General features: G+C 43.5%; 1 protein-coding gene across 4 annotated transcripts in view; it reads left to right on the top strand.

Moving 5' to 3' along the window:
- SZT2 (SZT2 subunit of KICSTOR complex) overlaps positions 1 to 14,061 on the top strand; it is a 523,775-nt gene that overhangs the window by 253,211 nt on the left and 256,503 nt on the right. For all 4 annotated transcript variants that reach the window (XM_033916162.1, XM_033916160.1, XM_033916161.1 and 1 more), the window contains 3 exons: positions 3,604 to 3,667; positions 5,788 to 5,973; positions 12,166 to 12,513. In XM_033916162.1, coding sequence (XP_033772053.1) covers positions 3,604 to 3,667; positions 5,788 to 5,973; positions 12,166 to 12,513 — 598 coding nt within the window. The remainder of the gene's footprint in view (positions 1 to 3,603; positions 3,668 to 5,787; positions 5,974 to 12,165; positions 12,514 to 14,061) is intronic.

Here is a 14,061-nt window from a genome sequence, read left to right as displayed (position 1 = left end):
GGAGGAATTGATCTCTGCTCTGGGCTCAGAAACTCCCGGGCAGCTCCTATGCTGAGTTCGCCGGAAAGTTCCTGGCTCACCCCTGAGATAGAGGGGTTCTCCACGGCTGTGCGGGCAAAAGCATTCAAGATCGTTGGCTGCGGGGGTCCCGGGGCACCGGAGGATTAGGGCGGATGGCTCCCTTTCTGGGTTAGAGTAGCGCTTCAGCGATAAGTGTGAAAAGGAAAAAAAATCCACAACTCGTTGCGACCCGCTCAGACGTCCGCTCACGACACCATCTTGATCCGCTCTCATGCTTTATTTTTTTATATGGATTTTGGATGGATTTTTATTTTGGGCAAATAATTATCATTTTCAATTTTTCCTAGAACAAGAAATTGGAAATAGCAGGTGCTATAAAGTTCTTACTTGCTGTGGAACATCACTGGAATTATTTTGAGTTTTTTATTCCCGGGGGTTTTTTTTTCCCATAGCTTTGATTTACGCCGAGATTAATTTTGGAATTCCCATAACCTTAGTGACATCGTACACTGCTTTAAAATAAAAACTCAGATCCTTAGAAATATCACTCATTGCCTTAAGATCAACAAAGGGTAGTGGAAAATGGCTTCCCTGTTTAACATAGACTTAAGAACCTTGGGTAAGAGATTTACAATTCCCCAAGTGCATGCTTTTTCATACACAAATCATACGTATCTTCCTTCTGTCTAGTCAAATAATCTTTTGAGGATGCATTACATTACTTAAAGATGATTATTGAAGACCTTAGTACATGGATTCAAAAGGACTTCCTCAAAGACCTCCTATACGATGGGAGGGAGGGTACTCGGGGAAGGCAGCCAAGAAAAAGATCTGGGGGTATTGGTGGATAACACAATGAAGCAGGCGGCACAATGTGCAGCGGCCTCAAAAAAAGCGAACAGAATGTTGGGCATTATCAAAAAAGGTATCACTACCAGAAAAAAAGAAGTTATCCTGCCACTGTATCGAGCAATGGTGCGCCCACATCTGGAATACTGCGTCCAATACTGGTCGCCATACCTCAAGAAGGACATGGCAATACTCGAGAGGGTCCAGAGGAGGGCAACGAGGATGATAAAGGGTATGGAGAACCTTTCATATGCCGAACGGTTGGACAGGCTGGGGCTCTTTACCCTGGAGAAGCGGAGACTGAGAGGGGACATGATAGAAACTTATAAAATCATGAAAGGCATAGAGAAGGTGGAGAGGGACAGATTCTTTAGACTAGCAGGGACAACTAAAACAAGAGGTCATTCAGAAAAACTGAGAGGAGACAGATTCATAACGAATGCAAGGAGGTTCTTCTTCACTCAGAGGGTGGTGGACACCTGGAACGCGCTTCCCGGAGAGGTGATAAGACAGAGTACAATTCTGGGGTTCAAAAAGGGACTGGATGACTTCCTGGAAGCGAAGGGGATAACAGGGTACAGATAGAGGTTTACCTTACAGGACATTGAGCGAATAGGGTATGGATATTTTAGGTTAGGTAGGGAACACTTTCAGGTCATGGACCTGGGGGGCCGCCGCGGGAGCGGACTGCCGGGCACGATGGACACCTGGTCTGACCCGGCAGAGGCAATGCTTATGTTCTTATGTTCTTAAACTTAATACTCCCTATTCCCCATGTATCGGTACCTGTATCCACATTGTACTTTCCTTCACTGTATACCGTCTTGAACTGAAAAGGTATGACGGGATTTAAATAAAGCTATTATTATTAAACTGAAGACTGATCCCTTTGGTTTGGTGACTATAACTCACTGCCACTTAAAGACTTAGCAGTGATAACAGGAGAAAAACTTAAGATTGAGAGCACAGCAGAAGTTCTCGGTGTGATTCTGGACTCTTACCTCATCTTTGAGACCCAGATTGAATCCTTGGTAAAGAAATTCTTCTTCATATTAAGACAATTAAGAGCAATCAGACCTGTTTTAAGCCAGATTGGTTTTAGGATAATAGTTCAGGCTGTTCTACTCCTTTAGATTAGATTAGACGATATAAATGTGTCTGTATTGAAAACCATCTCAGAAAACACTAACTCTGTATTGTAACAGCTTTGAAGAAGCTCATGTAAACTGCTCTGAATTGGCTCCCCAGTCATTAATAGCGGTATAGAAGCTTTCAATAAAGAATTACTGCAATTCTCCATCAAGCCCAGTAGCCTGTTCTCACGGTGGCCGATCCAGGTCAAGGCAAGCCGTGGCAACTACCCCAAAATACAGCAGTTAGATTAAGAACTAGCCTGCTACTGAAAGAAGTGCCGATGAAAAGTAGAACCCAGTTTAAGATTGCCACAAGGCTAGAGAGAGAGAGAGAACATTAAGGTTACATATTCATTCTAGAACTGCAGATCTTCAAGCTGAACTTTCTGACACCCTAAAAAGTTCATTGGAAAAAATTATTCCAGTCAACCTTTGAATTTCAAGGCCCCAAGATCTGAATACCCTACCAATATGCCTAAGTAAGATCTCATCTTGCTATCGCTTCAGAAAAGTAACCTGAATGATGCCTTATTGTGCTCAATGAATTCACTGCAACTCTACTCAAATTCAAAGCCGCAATGATACATAGGAAGTCTCTGCATATATCCCCCCCCTCCTCTTCTGCTAAGCCACGGTAGAAGTTTTTACTACGGCCCAGAGTGTTAAATGCTCTTAATGTTCGGTGTCTGAGTATTTAGGGCCCCGGGCCATGGTAGAAACCACTACTGCAGCTTAGTTAAAGAGGGCGCTGCATAAGTTTAGAAGCGCTATAGAAATGATTAGTGAGAAAGGAGCAGACTGTGACAAATTTCACTTTGGGCTGCGAGAGGTCCCGGGTTTAAATCCCCCACGTGTCATTAGTTATAGTAAGAAAGCACAGAAGATTCCTAATAGAAAAGAAGGGATTGTGGAGCTCAGTAGTTATCTGGACAGGCAGAGTGACTAGGTCTAATGGTTTTTTCTGCTTTACCCCATGATATCCGCTGCCTTCCTTTGTGCTCGCTTCTATGTTTTGATTGCTCATTTAGGCATGTTTAAAATTTCTACTGGCCTCTCATTTCCTAAACTAAACTAAACCTTAAGTTTGTACACCGCATCATCTCCACAGAAGTAGAGCTCGGCACGGTTTACAGGAATTGATATAGAAAGGAACTCCAAAGAAAAGTAGAAGAACTTGGTACAGAGAAGTTTAGAGAGACTTAGTATATCGAAGAGGGAGAGGTCGTTACATTTTAGACCTCTTGTTTGCCATTATTAGAGCTCCTTCTGTTCCTCCAATTCATCTGTCTCTCCCAGTCTGCCAGTACCAAAAGGTGAATAAAGTTCTGTTTGGAATCCAGGCATTAGACTCTAATGATCACTGGTGCTCAGCTGGCTGTCTATTTTCTCACTATTCATAAGCATCCATTTCTTCTGGGTTCATTAGATGTTTAACCATCTCAAATCAGCATGGTTGTATCTAGAAGTTATTGTTAATTTTCATTAAAACTGGAACAAAACTACACATTTATATGATTTGATGATTATTCACACTCACCATTTTGGCTTCTATAATGCATGACTGCTCCTAGGGTAAATCTTATTCCTTTCTCACTTGCAGACACTCGGCCCTGTCCAGGCTTCCCATTATCCAGAGACAGGCTATTGAAGTTACCATGACTGAGGTAAGAACACATTTGCTGCATCAACCTTGGCCATGGCAAGTTCTTCCAACAGTAGTTTATGCCCGTGATTTTGCTCTGGCCTTTCTGCCCATATGTATGGTAATGAGTCTCCTTTTTTGTGTGTAATGCAGTACTAATATCCTTGTTTGGGTGTGACAGCAGTGTAATACGAGGGTCATTTCATCAATAATGCACACTATTTTTTTTAGTTTATTTTTTTTTTTCAAGTATTTCTTTACAGTCTTTCAATATAGTCTCTCTGCTTTGCAATGACCGAGTCCCAACGTCCGGGAAGCTTCATAATTCCATCCAAGACACCGTTTTTGTTCAGTTGCCAAATGGCTCGGGTACTGGCGGAAAAAAGCCCTTCCAGAGATGCAAAATGATGTCCACGCATAGGTTGTTTCAACTTTGGAAAAAGGTCGAAGTCTGGTGGACTCATGTCTGGACTGTAGGGAGCATGAGGTAACATCTTCCAGCCTTATTTGCGTAGTTTTTCAATGACAAGTGGAGAGCGCCATCTTCCCCATGGCCAAAAAAATATCGACAAGCTCAATCAAATGTGAAACAAATGATGATTTTTGCTTATGATCATGAAGGCATCATCATTACAGATAAAGTTCCATGTGGAAGAAGTGTCACAGCAGTGTATTATCGTGATTTTTTGTAAAAAAATGCACAAAACCCGACCTCAGTTGCTCTTGGCTGGGCCACTCATTCTTCACGACAATGCTCACCCGCACATAGGGAATGTTGTCATTGAAAAACTACGCAAATAAGGCTGGGAGGTGTTACCTCATGCTGCCTACAGTCCAGACATGAGTCTACCAGACTTCGACCTTTTTCTAAAGTTGAAACAACCTATGCGTGGACATCGTTTTGCATCTCTGGAAGAGCTTTTTTCCTCCGGTACCTGAGCCATTCGGCAACTGAACAAAAATGGTGTCTTGGATGGCATAATGAAGCTTCCCGGACGTTGAGACTCAGTCATTGCAAATCAGGGAGACTGTATTGAAGGATTGTAAAGAAATACTTGAAAAAAAAACAAAAACATGTAAATTAAAAAAATAGTGTGCATTATTGATGAAATGACCCTTGTATTAGAGAATGACACGGGGAAAAATTCTGTCCCTGTCACTGCCCCGTCCCCGGACCACCATCTTCTTCACTGCCCTGTCCCCGCCGTCCCCTTCACCGCCCCATCCCCGTCTCTGCTGTCCCCTTCACCGCCTCGTCACCGTCTTCAGCGTCTTCTCCTCTCCATACCCCCACCCTCAGCACCCTTCACGTGGTCCAGCAGCTCCCTCCCGCCAGCCAGCCGTGCATTTCCCTCCCTCCCTGGCAATTTGTATAAAGCTATATGCTGTATTACAGCCGGAGCCTTGAAGTTGCGTCGGGTTGCCTGCTAGAAAATCTCCTCTGATGCAACCGGAAACAGGAAATTGCGTCAGAGGAGACTTTTCCAGCAGGCAACGCAACGCAACTTCAAGGCTCCGGCTGTAATACAGCTCATAGCCTTATAGAAATCACCAGTTTCAACAAGAAAAGGTAAGGGAAAAGGAGGGAGGGAGGGAGGGAGATGCATGGCCGGCCAGCGGGAGAGAGGGGACTGCCGGATCGAACGCTCGTTCATCGCCCGTGCTAACCATTCACCGCTCCACGGGGCGGTGAATGGCCTTGTTGCAGTGACCTTTTCTTTGGTCACCGTTTTGGCAGGTTACCCATGGGTAACAATCACCGTGTCATTCTCTACCTTGTATATTCATTTTGTGTGGGTGTGAGTGCTGTACTCTTCCTATTCTTTGGGCTTGATGGGGTAAGTCCACCTCATTTATTTTATTTTCTCATATTTGACACAACCTTCCACCAGGTCAAGAAGCTACAGCATAAATTAGTCATATTTGTAGTATTAGAAATCTTCATGAAACAGTAAAGATAACTATAGAAAAAAAGTGAAATATATTCCTCATCCTAAGTTTTCCATTATTGCTGGATTACAGTAGTTTAGTGGTTTTGCTATGCTATAACTTTCCTTACATGTTTCTCATGCAGCCCCTATCATTTGGGTGTGACCACCTCTTCCTTCACAGCCTTACTTGCCTATGATTTTCTGTCCATAGATACGATGGCTTCTGGAAGATGAAATTGTTTCAGCTCTTCGTCATTCACGATCTATTACTACTGCCATACTGCGCAAAGTAGCGAATCATGTGTATGATTCTCAAGACCACCCCAGTTGTCGCAGTGAGCTGGTTCTGCTGCAGTTTGTTTTTGGGTCTGAGCATTCCCTTGAGAAGTTTAAAGAGGTAAGTTGTTGTTGTTTCAGTTTAGGACAGATTTTCCTTTGCTTTATGCTGATCTCCACTACAGAAGTGTTAAAGTAAGAACATAAGAATAGCCTTCTGGGTCAGACCAATGGTCCATCAGGCCCAGTAGCCCCTCACCAGTACCTGGCAAAAACCCAAAGAGTAGCAACATTCCATGCTACTGATCCAGGGCAAGCAGTGGCTTTCTCAATAACAGACTGTGGATATTTCCTCCAGGAAATTGGCCATACCTTTCTTTTTTTTTTAATCATCTTTATTCATTTTCAAAGAAACAGTGTGAGACAATACAGTAGTCAGCAATAGACCAAAGAGCATAAGCTAACAAAAGACCAGTAGTGTATAGTCTGAAATATCCCCACCCTCAGCCCAATCTTAGAAGCCAGATGAGAAGAAGCATAAATAATAGCAATCTTGTATGCAAACATAAGAAAATCAGGCATTCAAAAGGCGAACCACAGTCCAGATAGTGGTGAACTGTTTCCCAGTTTGGAGTCCATATCCTGTATCGCTCTACATTCCAGAAAGGCTTGCATGATCATCAGGGAACGCCAGTGAGATAAAGTAGGTGCTGTCGGCGCCAGCTAATTTTGAAGAATACATTTTTTCCCAGAAGCAGTGCACGATGGAAAAAGTCTTGTAATCCTCTTGGCTAAAATGATCCCTATTTTCAAAACCATATTTCTGACATAGTATAGCAAAAGGATGACTGCGTCCTTGTTAAGTAAGGACCTGGCCCCTTATGGTGCCAGCACTGAAATTTTTGCTCTGTAGAACCCATTGGACAATGCTTATTACCACCTATTGGCAAGAAAGGTGAGGAGGCCCACTTTGCGCCAAACAGTATGAAGGGGGGCACAAAAAAATAGATCTGGGATCCAACTCGGGGGCCATTGGAGGTACATGTATATGTAAATAAGAACTAAAGTGTAGTGGGGCAACCAGTGACCGCTCCACTTCTGTAATAGAAAAATGCGCAGTATCCCTAAACCAGTCGCTAATATGGCGCATTCCACAGGCCCAGGAAATTCTGTCCAAACTCAATAAACCCAAGCCACCCTTATTCTTAGGCAGGGCTAATATCTGTAAAGATATACGGGGGTGTTTCCCACACCACAAAAATCGAGGCACTTCCCTACACAGAGCCTGAAGATGTACTGGGGAAAACTGCAGTGGCAACATTTGAAAAACATATAGCCAATAAGGTATAAGTAACATGTTGTATAATGCAATACATCCAGGTAAGGAAATAGGAAAATGATGCCAAGCATCATTTAGTAAGGTGTAGACAGAGAATGACATTAATAGCATATAAAGTGGACAAATCCTGGGGTAATAAAATTCTGAGATATTTAAGCTGACTGTCCACTCATTGTAAGGGAAAGGAGCCCGCCCATTGGACACGCACAAAACTCTTATGAAAGTTCAAGGTCAGTCCTGGTGATTTATCAATTTTTAACTTGTCGATCTTCCAGATTCACTGAGATTTCTTTCAGTTCCTCCACATCATCACCTTTGAAAACCATTTCTGGTTCAGGTAGATCTCTTGCATCTTCTTCTGTAAAGACCGAAGCAAAGAATTCATTCAGTCTCTCCCCTATGGCCTTATCTTCCCTGAGCTCCCCTTTTGCTCCTTGTTCATCCAACGGTCCCACAGATTCCCTCAAAAGTTTTCTTCTTTTGATGGAACTAAAAAATTGTTATGAGTTTTTGCCTCTTTTGCAAGTGTCTCTTCTTTCTTAGCTGTCTTTACATCTAACTTGCCAGTGCTTGTGTTTCCTCTTATTTTCTTCATTCGGATCCTTTTTCCATTCTTTAAAGGATGTTTTGTTGGCTCTAACAGCCTCTTTCACTTCACCTTTTAATCACACCGGCTCTCGTTTCATCTTCTTTCCACCTTTGCTGATATGTGGAATACATCTGGTCTGGGCTTCCATGATGGTATTTTTAAATAACATCCACACCTGGTTTACAGTCCTAACCTTTGCAACTGATCCTTTTAGCTTCTTTCTAACCATTTTTCTCATTTTCTCATAGTTGCCCTTTCGAAAATTAAATGCCTCTACAGTAGATTTCTTTTTTCGACATCACTCTAGGTATCAGCTCAAATTTGGTCACGTTATGATCACTGTTTCTCAGCGGACCCAACACAGTTAACTCCCGTACTATGTCTTGCATTCCACTAAGGACCAAATCTAAAATAGCACCCCCTCTTGTCAGTTCCCGGACCAGTTGCTCCAAGAAGCAGTCATTTATGACGTCTAGGAATTTTACCTCCCTAGCACTCCCCGATGTAACATTTAACCAGTCAATGTTGGGGTAATTGAAATAAAGCCATTATTATATTACATAGTAACATAGTAGATGGCGGCAGATAAAGATCCGAATGGTCCATCCAGTCTGCCCAACCTGATTCAATTTAAATGTTTTTAAATTTTTTCTTCTTAGCTATTTCTGGGCAAGAATCCAAAGCTCTACCCGGTACTGTGCTTGGGTTCCAACTGCCAAAATCTCCATTAAAACCTACTCCAGCCCATCTACACCTTCCCAGCCATTGAAGCCCTCTCCAACCCATCCTCCCCCAAACGGCCATACACAGACACAGACCGTGTCTGGCCTTAGTTCAATATTTAATATTATTTTCTGATTCTAAATCTTCTGTGTTCATCCCACGCTTCTTTGAACTCAGTCACAGTTTTACTCTCCACCACCTCTCTCGGGAGCGCATTCCAGACATCCACCACCCTCTCCGTAAAGTAGAATTTCCTAACATTGCTCTTGAAACTACCACCCCTCAACCTCAAATTATTGTTGCCCAGTTCTCCAGTTTTCTTAATCTCTGAAAACATTTCTTCATTTGTCTGCTCATTTAGTCCTGGGGGATGGTAGTAACTTTATATTCCTTCCCTTCACACATAGAATTTCTATCCATAAGGACAGAATGTTTATTTTATTTGATTCAATTCCCTCTTTAACATATAACACAAACCCCCCCTCCAATTTGATTTACTCTGTTCTTGCAATATAATTTGTACCCAGGTGACACAGTCCTCCTTCCACCAGGTCTCTGAGATGCCTATTATATCTACCTCATCATTCAGTGCTAAATACTCTTAACTCTCCTATTTTATTTTTTAGGCTTCTAGCATTTGTATACAGACACTTCAATTTGTGTTTTTTCCTTCTAACTACAGGCTACTGAGAAGTCAGGGAAAATTTGAGTCTTTATTCTGACTTTCTTTCACTATTAATGAAACCTCTCTACTGGGACTCCCTAAATATCCTGTTTCAATAGTATCCTTCAAGGATACCTCTCACCAAACCACCCGCTCCTGGGTGACTGTTGACTTTCCCCCGCATCTCAGTTTAAAAGCTGCTCTATCTCCTTTTTAACATTAGCGCCACTATTTCCTTGATGTTTTTATCTGGATCTTCAAAAGATACAGGGAATATAAACTTTGTACTGGTGCCAAATGGATATTGTTGCAGACAAATACTAATAATGACCACCACTATAAATCTCAAAATGTTTTGTGCTCGGAGATTCTTAGCTATTGCGACCATAGTTGGCTTTCTTCTTAATCATTGCACTTGTACTCAGAATATTTAATTCCGTATATGATTGTAACTCCTGTATGTCTTGGCTGCTTCACTGATTAACAGGGTTCTGACGCAAATGCTGTCGGAATTTTTCTTTAAAGGGAAGGTCTCTATAATAAATTAAAGACACGCAGTTAAGACAAACCATTTCTTATCATGCTTACTATAAACTACTGATATTAGGGAAACGCATGAACAGTACCTTGTGACGTTGTATCAGTAACAGTTCAAAGACGCTGCCCATTTAACTCCAGCTCTCTTAAGCAGTTGGTTTGATGACTTCACGATTACAGAGCATTTAAGTAAGATACGTGGTGACAAATTAGAAGGCGCCCTCTACACCATTGGGTGTCACATCACTATGATGTATTGGAACTCCGCTATGTGGTGATAGAGTTGATTAGTCTACGGCAGTGGGGGTGGGGGCTGGAATTTAAAAGTGCGCCTGTGGCAAAAAGAACAAGAATGGATCTACAGATGGGAAACTATCATGCCATTTGGCCTCAATTGTGAAGTCGAGTGGTGGGCGTTTCTTCACTGACTCAGCTTGAGTCTTTAAATTACTGTTATTCTCCGATTGGTTTCTTAATTGTGAAGTTGGAGGGGGAGTTGCTCGGAGGTGTTTGCATAATTTTCACCGTTACCACTCTGGTCAAGAGGCGGCTTAGTTTCCTTCCACCGGGTCTCCCCAGGGCCGTTTCTTTCAGTGCATGCAGTCCTTTTGGGGGGCCTGCTGGTGAGGATGGGACTCCTCTGGTGACCCTTCTGCTGCCTGTCCAGCACAATGACTCCTTGCGGGCCCTTCCCCTGGTGCCAGTGGGTAGCCGGTTGCGGGAGTTTTATCAGGGGTGGGCCACAATCACAATGGATCAGTGGGTCCTGGAGGTGATTCAGGTCGGTTATGCTCTGGAGTTTGCCTGGTTCTTGCTGGATTGATTCCTCTCTTCTGCTTGTCAGACCGCTTGGAGAAAGCGGGCTTTTCATCAGACCTTACAGTGGTTGCTCGACTTCAAAGCTGTAGGCCCCATGCCTCCTTGGGAGTTTCGCTCTAGCAGGTATTCCATTTACTTCATGGTGCCCAAGAAAGAGGGGTCTTTGATCTTGGATCTGAAGGGAGTTAAGAGGCGCTTCGGGTTCTGTCTTTTCGTATGGAGACCCTGAGATCTGTTGTTTTGGCAGATCAGCTGGGGGAAATGGGCATCTCTCCAACTGTTGGAGGGGGGAGGGTGTCGCTTCTCAAAATGGCTTTTCTAGCAGTCTCCAACACTGCCTTGCCGGGGTTTTAAATAGTGCTGTCACTGTACCAGCACCAGTCGCTGATTTTTGTCACCAAAAGCCGATACCACTCTTGGAGAATGGCTCTGCAATTTTAAAGAATCCACTGGAGTGCTCATTTTAATGTTGAAGAGCCCATTTGTATGTCAGTGTCGGAGACTGCTAGAAACCTTGCTAAAAACAGAGATAAGCCGTTTTGATAATCTGCTGCTAAAATGCATGCAGGCTAAACCGTCAAAAAACAGTTTAGCAACGGCGTTAAAGTTTTGAGAATCTGGACCTTAAATTGGTGATGGGAAAGGTAATGGAGAAGCCGCTGAAGGAAAAGATTAGTCAGATATAGTCACATAGGCTCAATGGGTTCTTACACTGGTCCGCGCTTTAATCTTTAAACAGTCAGGTTTTCAAGATATCCCTAATGAATATGCATGAGAGAAATTTGCATGCCTACTACCTAGTTTCTAGGCATCTCTCTCATGCATATTCATTAGGAATATCTTGAAAACCGACCCCACGATAGGTTTAAGAACTACTGCTTTAGAAGATTAGATTACTGTGCACTTGTACGTTTGATCATGAAAAGCCATTAACTCGTCATTTCTTATAGAGTTAAATGTAAGATTTTCAGTCTGACTTTCAACATTTAGTTCTGGGCAGCCTTTCTGCCTGTTTAATACCTATGTTCCTCAAAGATGACCTATTCCTGATTCCTCCCCTTCTATGTGCTGAAGAAGATGTGAATTAAAGTCTGGTCATTTGGGACATACTTTCTGCTTGATTTGGAACTGCTTTAGCACCTGGGTTGGCCTCTCTTATTCTAAACTAAATGTATTGTAAAGCAAGCTGTATCATAAATTCTGCGATAAACATGAGGCAGAAACTATGTCAGACCTTTATCCTCTTTTCCATGTCTACTCTTGCACACACTGCTTATGTGAAGTGGACTGAATCTTTGTTGGACTGGTCATGGTCAGCAGCTTCTCACCTATACTAGTTTAACATTTTCCTTCCAGTAACAAAAAGTAGATGGAATCTAGATCGCTAACTGGTATTTCTTCAAACTCGCCTTCCACTTCCTTGGCTTTGATGCTTTTGGAAATGTTCCTGAGTTTCGTCATCGTTGTGTGAGTTTCTCGTTCTCCTATGCTTTTGGGTTTTTTCTAGTGGCGATGCAAGAGGGTAGGTTTGGGTGGGGCTGTTATAATATTGTTACAGTATGACTGAACCAAGTTTCTAAAGAGAAACTCGCATGAACTTGGCTCCATATCTGTGTCCTAAATGTATTTTCTTTGGTGTCAGGAATTTCGCAGGATGAACCTCCCAGGCTATGTGATCAATGAGGAGGAAGATGACTATCACTTTGTGTCTATCAACCGTCACCAGCCAGTGAGAAGTAAAAGTCCCATATTGTCCACAGCTGTATCTTTCCAACCTCCTCTAGGAGAGACTGAGGCATCCAAACTCCGTCAGGATAGCTGGCATTCCCAGCACAATCAGAGGAAAGAAGAAGGCGACATCATATTACCTGAGACCCAGAAGGAAACAAGGTTAGAATCACATCAAGCGTGGCTAGAGAGAGAGGAAACATCTAGCAGTCACCAGTCAACTGAGCCAGAAGACAGCAGCATAGCAGCCGAGAAGGGAAAGGTAAGATCTCATCTATAATGCCATTGGGGCGTTTAGGTCGGGGTACTGGAGAATTACGTCCCCAAGGAACAGCACAGGGTTTGAACCCACAGTCTCGGGGTGCGCCTCTCCTTCTACAAGGCTGTGGCTGGAGGACATCTGTGTAGACGTCAATGCCCATGCATTTCCGGATGCCCTCCAGCCAAAGCCTCGAGATTAGCGTGCCAGCAGCTTAAAAAGTTGGTGATGCATTACTGTATGCCCCTCTCTCCTCATAGAGAAGGAAGGAGAGAAGACGATGTAGTCAGTGGAGAAAGGGAAAGAGACTGAGGTCAATGGATGGGGTAAAGTAATATTTAGGATCAGTGAGGGTAGAGTTTGAGAGAGGGAGAAGCTGTGGAGTCGGAGTCGAAGGATTTATCGACCGACTCCACAGGGATAAGAGGATTACAGAGAGTCTAGGGAAGTTCGAATCAGTGGAGCAGGAGAATACCTGGACTCACTGGGTAAGATGATTGGCTTGGAATTTGGAGACACTGGTATCCTCGATCAAATCTGTAAAGCCATCAATCAAATTTTAATAAACTTAATAGTAAGGGGGTGGAACCACCCCATGCGCCGTCATCATGGGGGACACTGGTACCCCTCCCCACTCCAATGTACCTCTTTAAATGTTCTCTGGCATGAGCAGCCTCTACTCCTTTCTGATGTCACTATCTGGTCGCAGGACCAGGATTTGACGTCAGGAGGGTGCTGAGGCCAGTGCGAACATTTCAAGTGGTATGTGGGGAGCAGGGTGCACTCAAGCAGTGGGGAAGAGGGGAGCACAGTGCGGTGATACCGTGACCTATTGTAAGGAATTTTGTTTCAACCGGCAGTGGAATTAACTGAAAATCATGGGAGGTGAATCTGGGGTTATGGACAAGGAAAGAGAAGATCTAGCATGAGTCATAGATCAATGCCTTTCTCTGTAGTGAACAATTTACGCCAAAAAAGTGTTTGTAATAATTGGTCTAGACTTGCATGTGCGCGTCATGATTCTGACTTGCATTTGTACTACTTGCAGTGGTTTTTAATTGATGGAGGGGCAGATTCTCAAAACGGCTTATCGTGGTCTTTTCCAAGTTTTCTAGTAGTTTCCGATATTGCCGTGCAAATGTAGTACAACGAAGTCATTAATAATAAAATGATCACTCCGAGTGAATCTCTAACAGCTGTCGTGGCCTTACTTTCTGATCAGTGCCTGAGCACTGATTGGTTCAGGTGCTGACGGGAAAGTAAGGTTTGACAGCTCAGACCCCACACACACAAATTAAAACAAAATTGAAGATCGGCAGGAGAGATGGCCACTCACAACCACTCGACACTGCTAACTCCCCTTCCCTGCAGCGGGTGAGATGCCCATTCACTCCCACCGCCGCCGTCAAGCGACTCCTCTACCCACCACTTCCCCCCATGCCTCTGACAACCCACCTCCCATACGATGGCCAGCAGGCCGCCTCTTCAAAATGGCGGGCCTTTCCCTCCTTGCACCAGGAGGGGCCTAAGGCTTTCATTGGCCCAGAACGG

The sequence above is a fragment of the Geotrypetes seraphini genome, chromosome 12, assembly GCF_902459505.1.
Source record: "Geotrypetes seraphini chromosome 12, aGeoSer1.1, whole genome shotgun sequence".
NCBI lineage: Eukaryota > Metazoa > Chordata > Amphibia > Gymnophiona > Dermophiidae > Geotrypetes > Geotrypetes seraphini.
The sequence above is the reverse complement of the archived record's forward strand: the minus strand, read 5'-3'. Positions and strand labels throughout refer to the sequence as shown.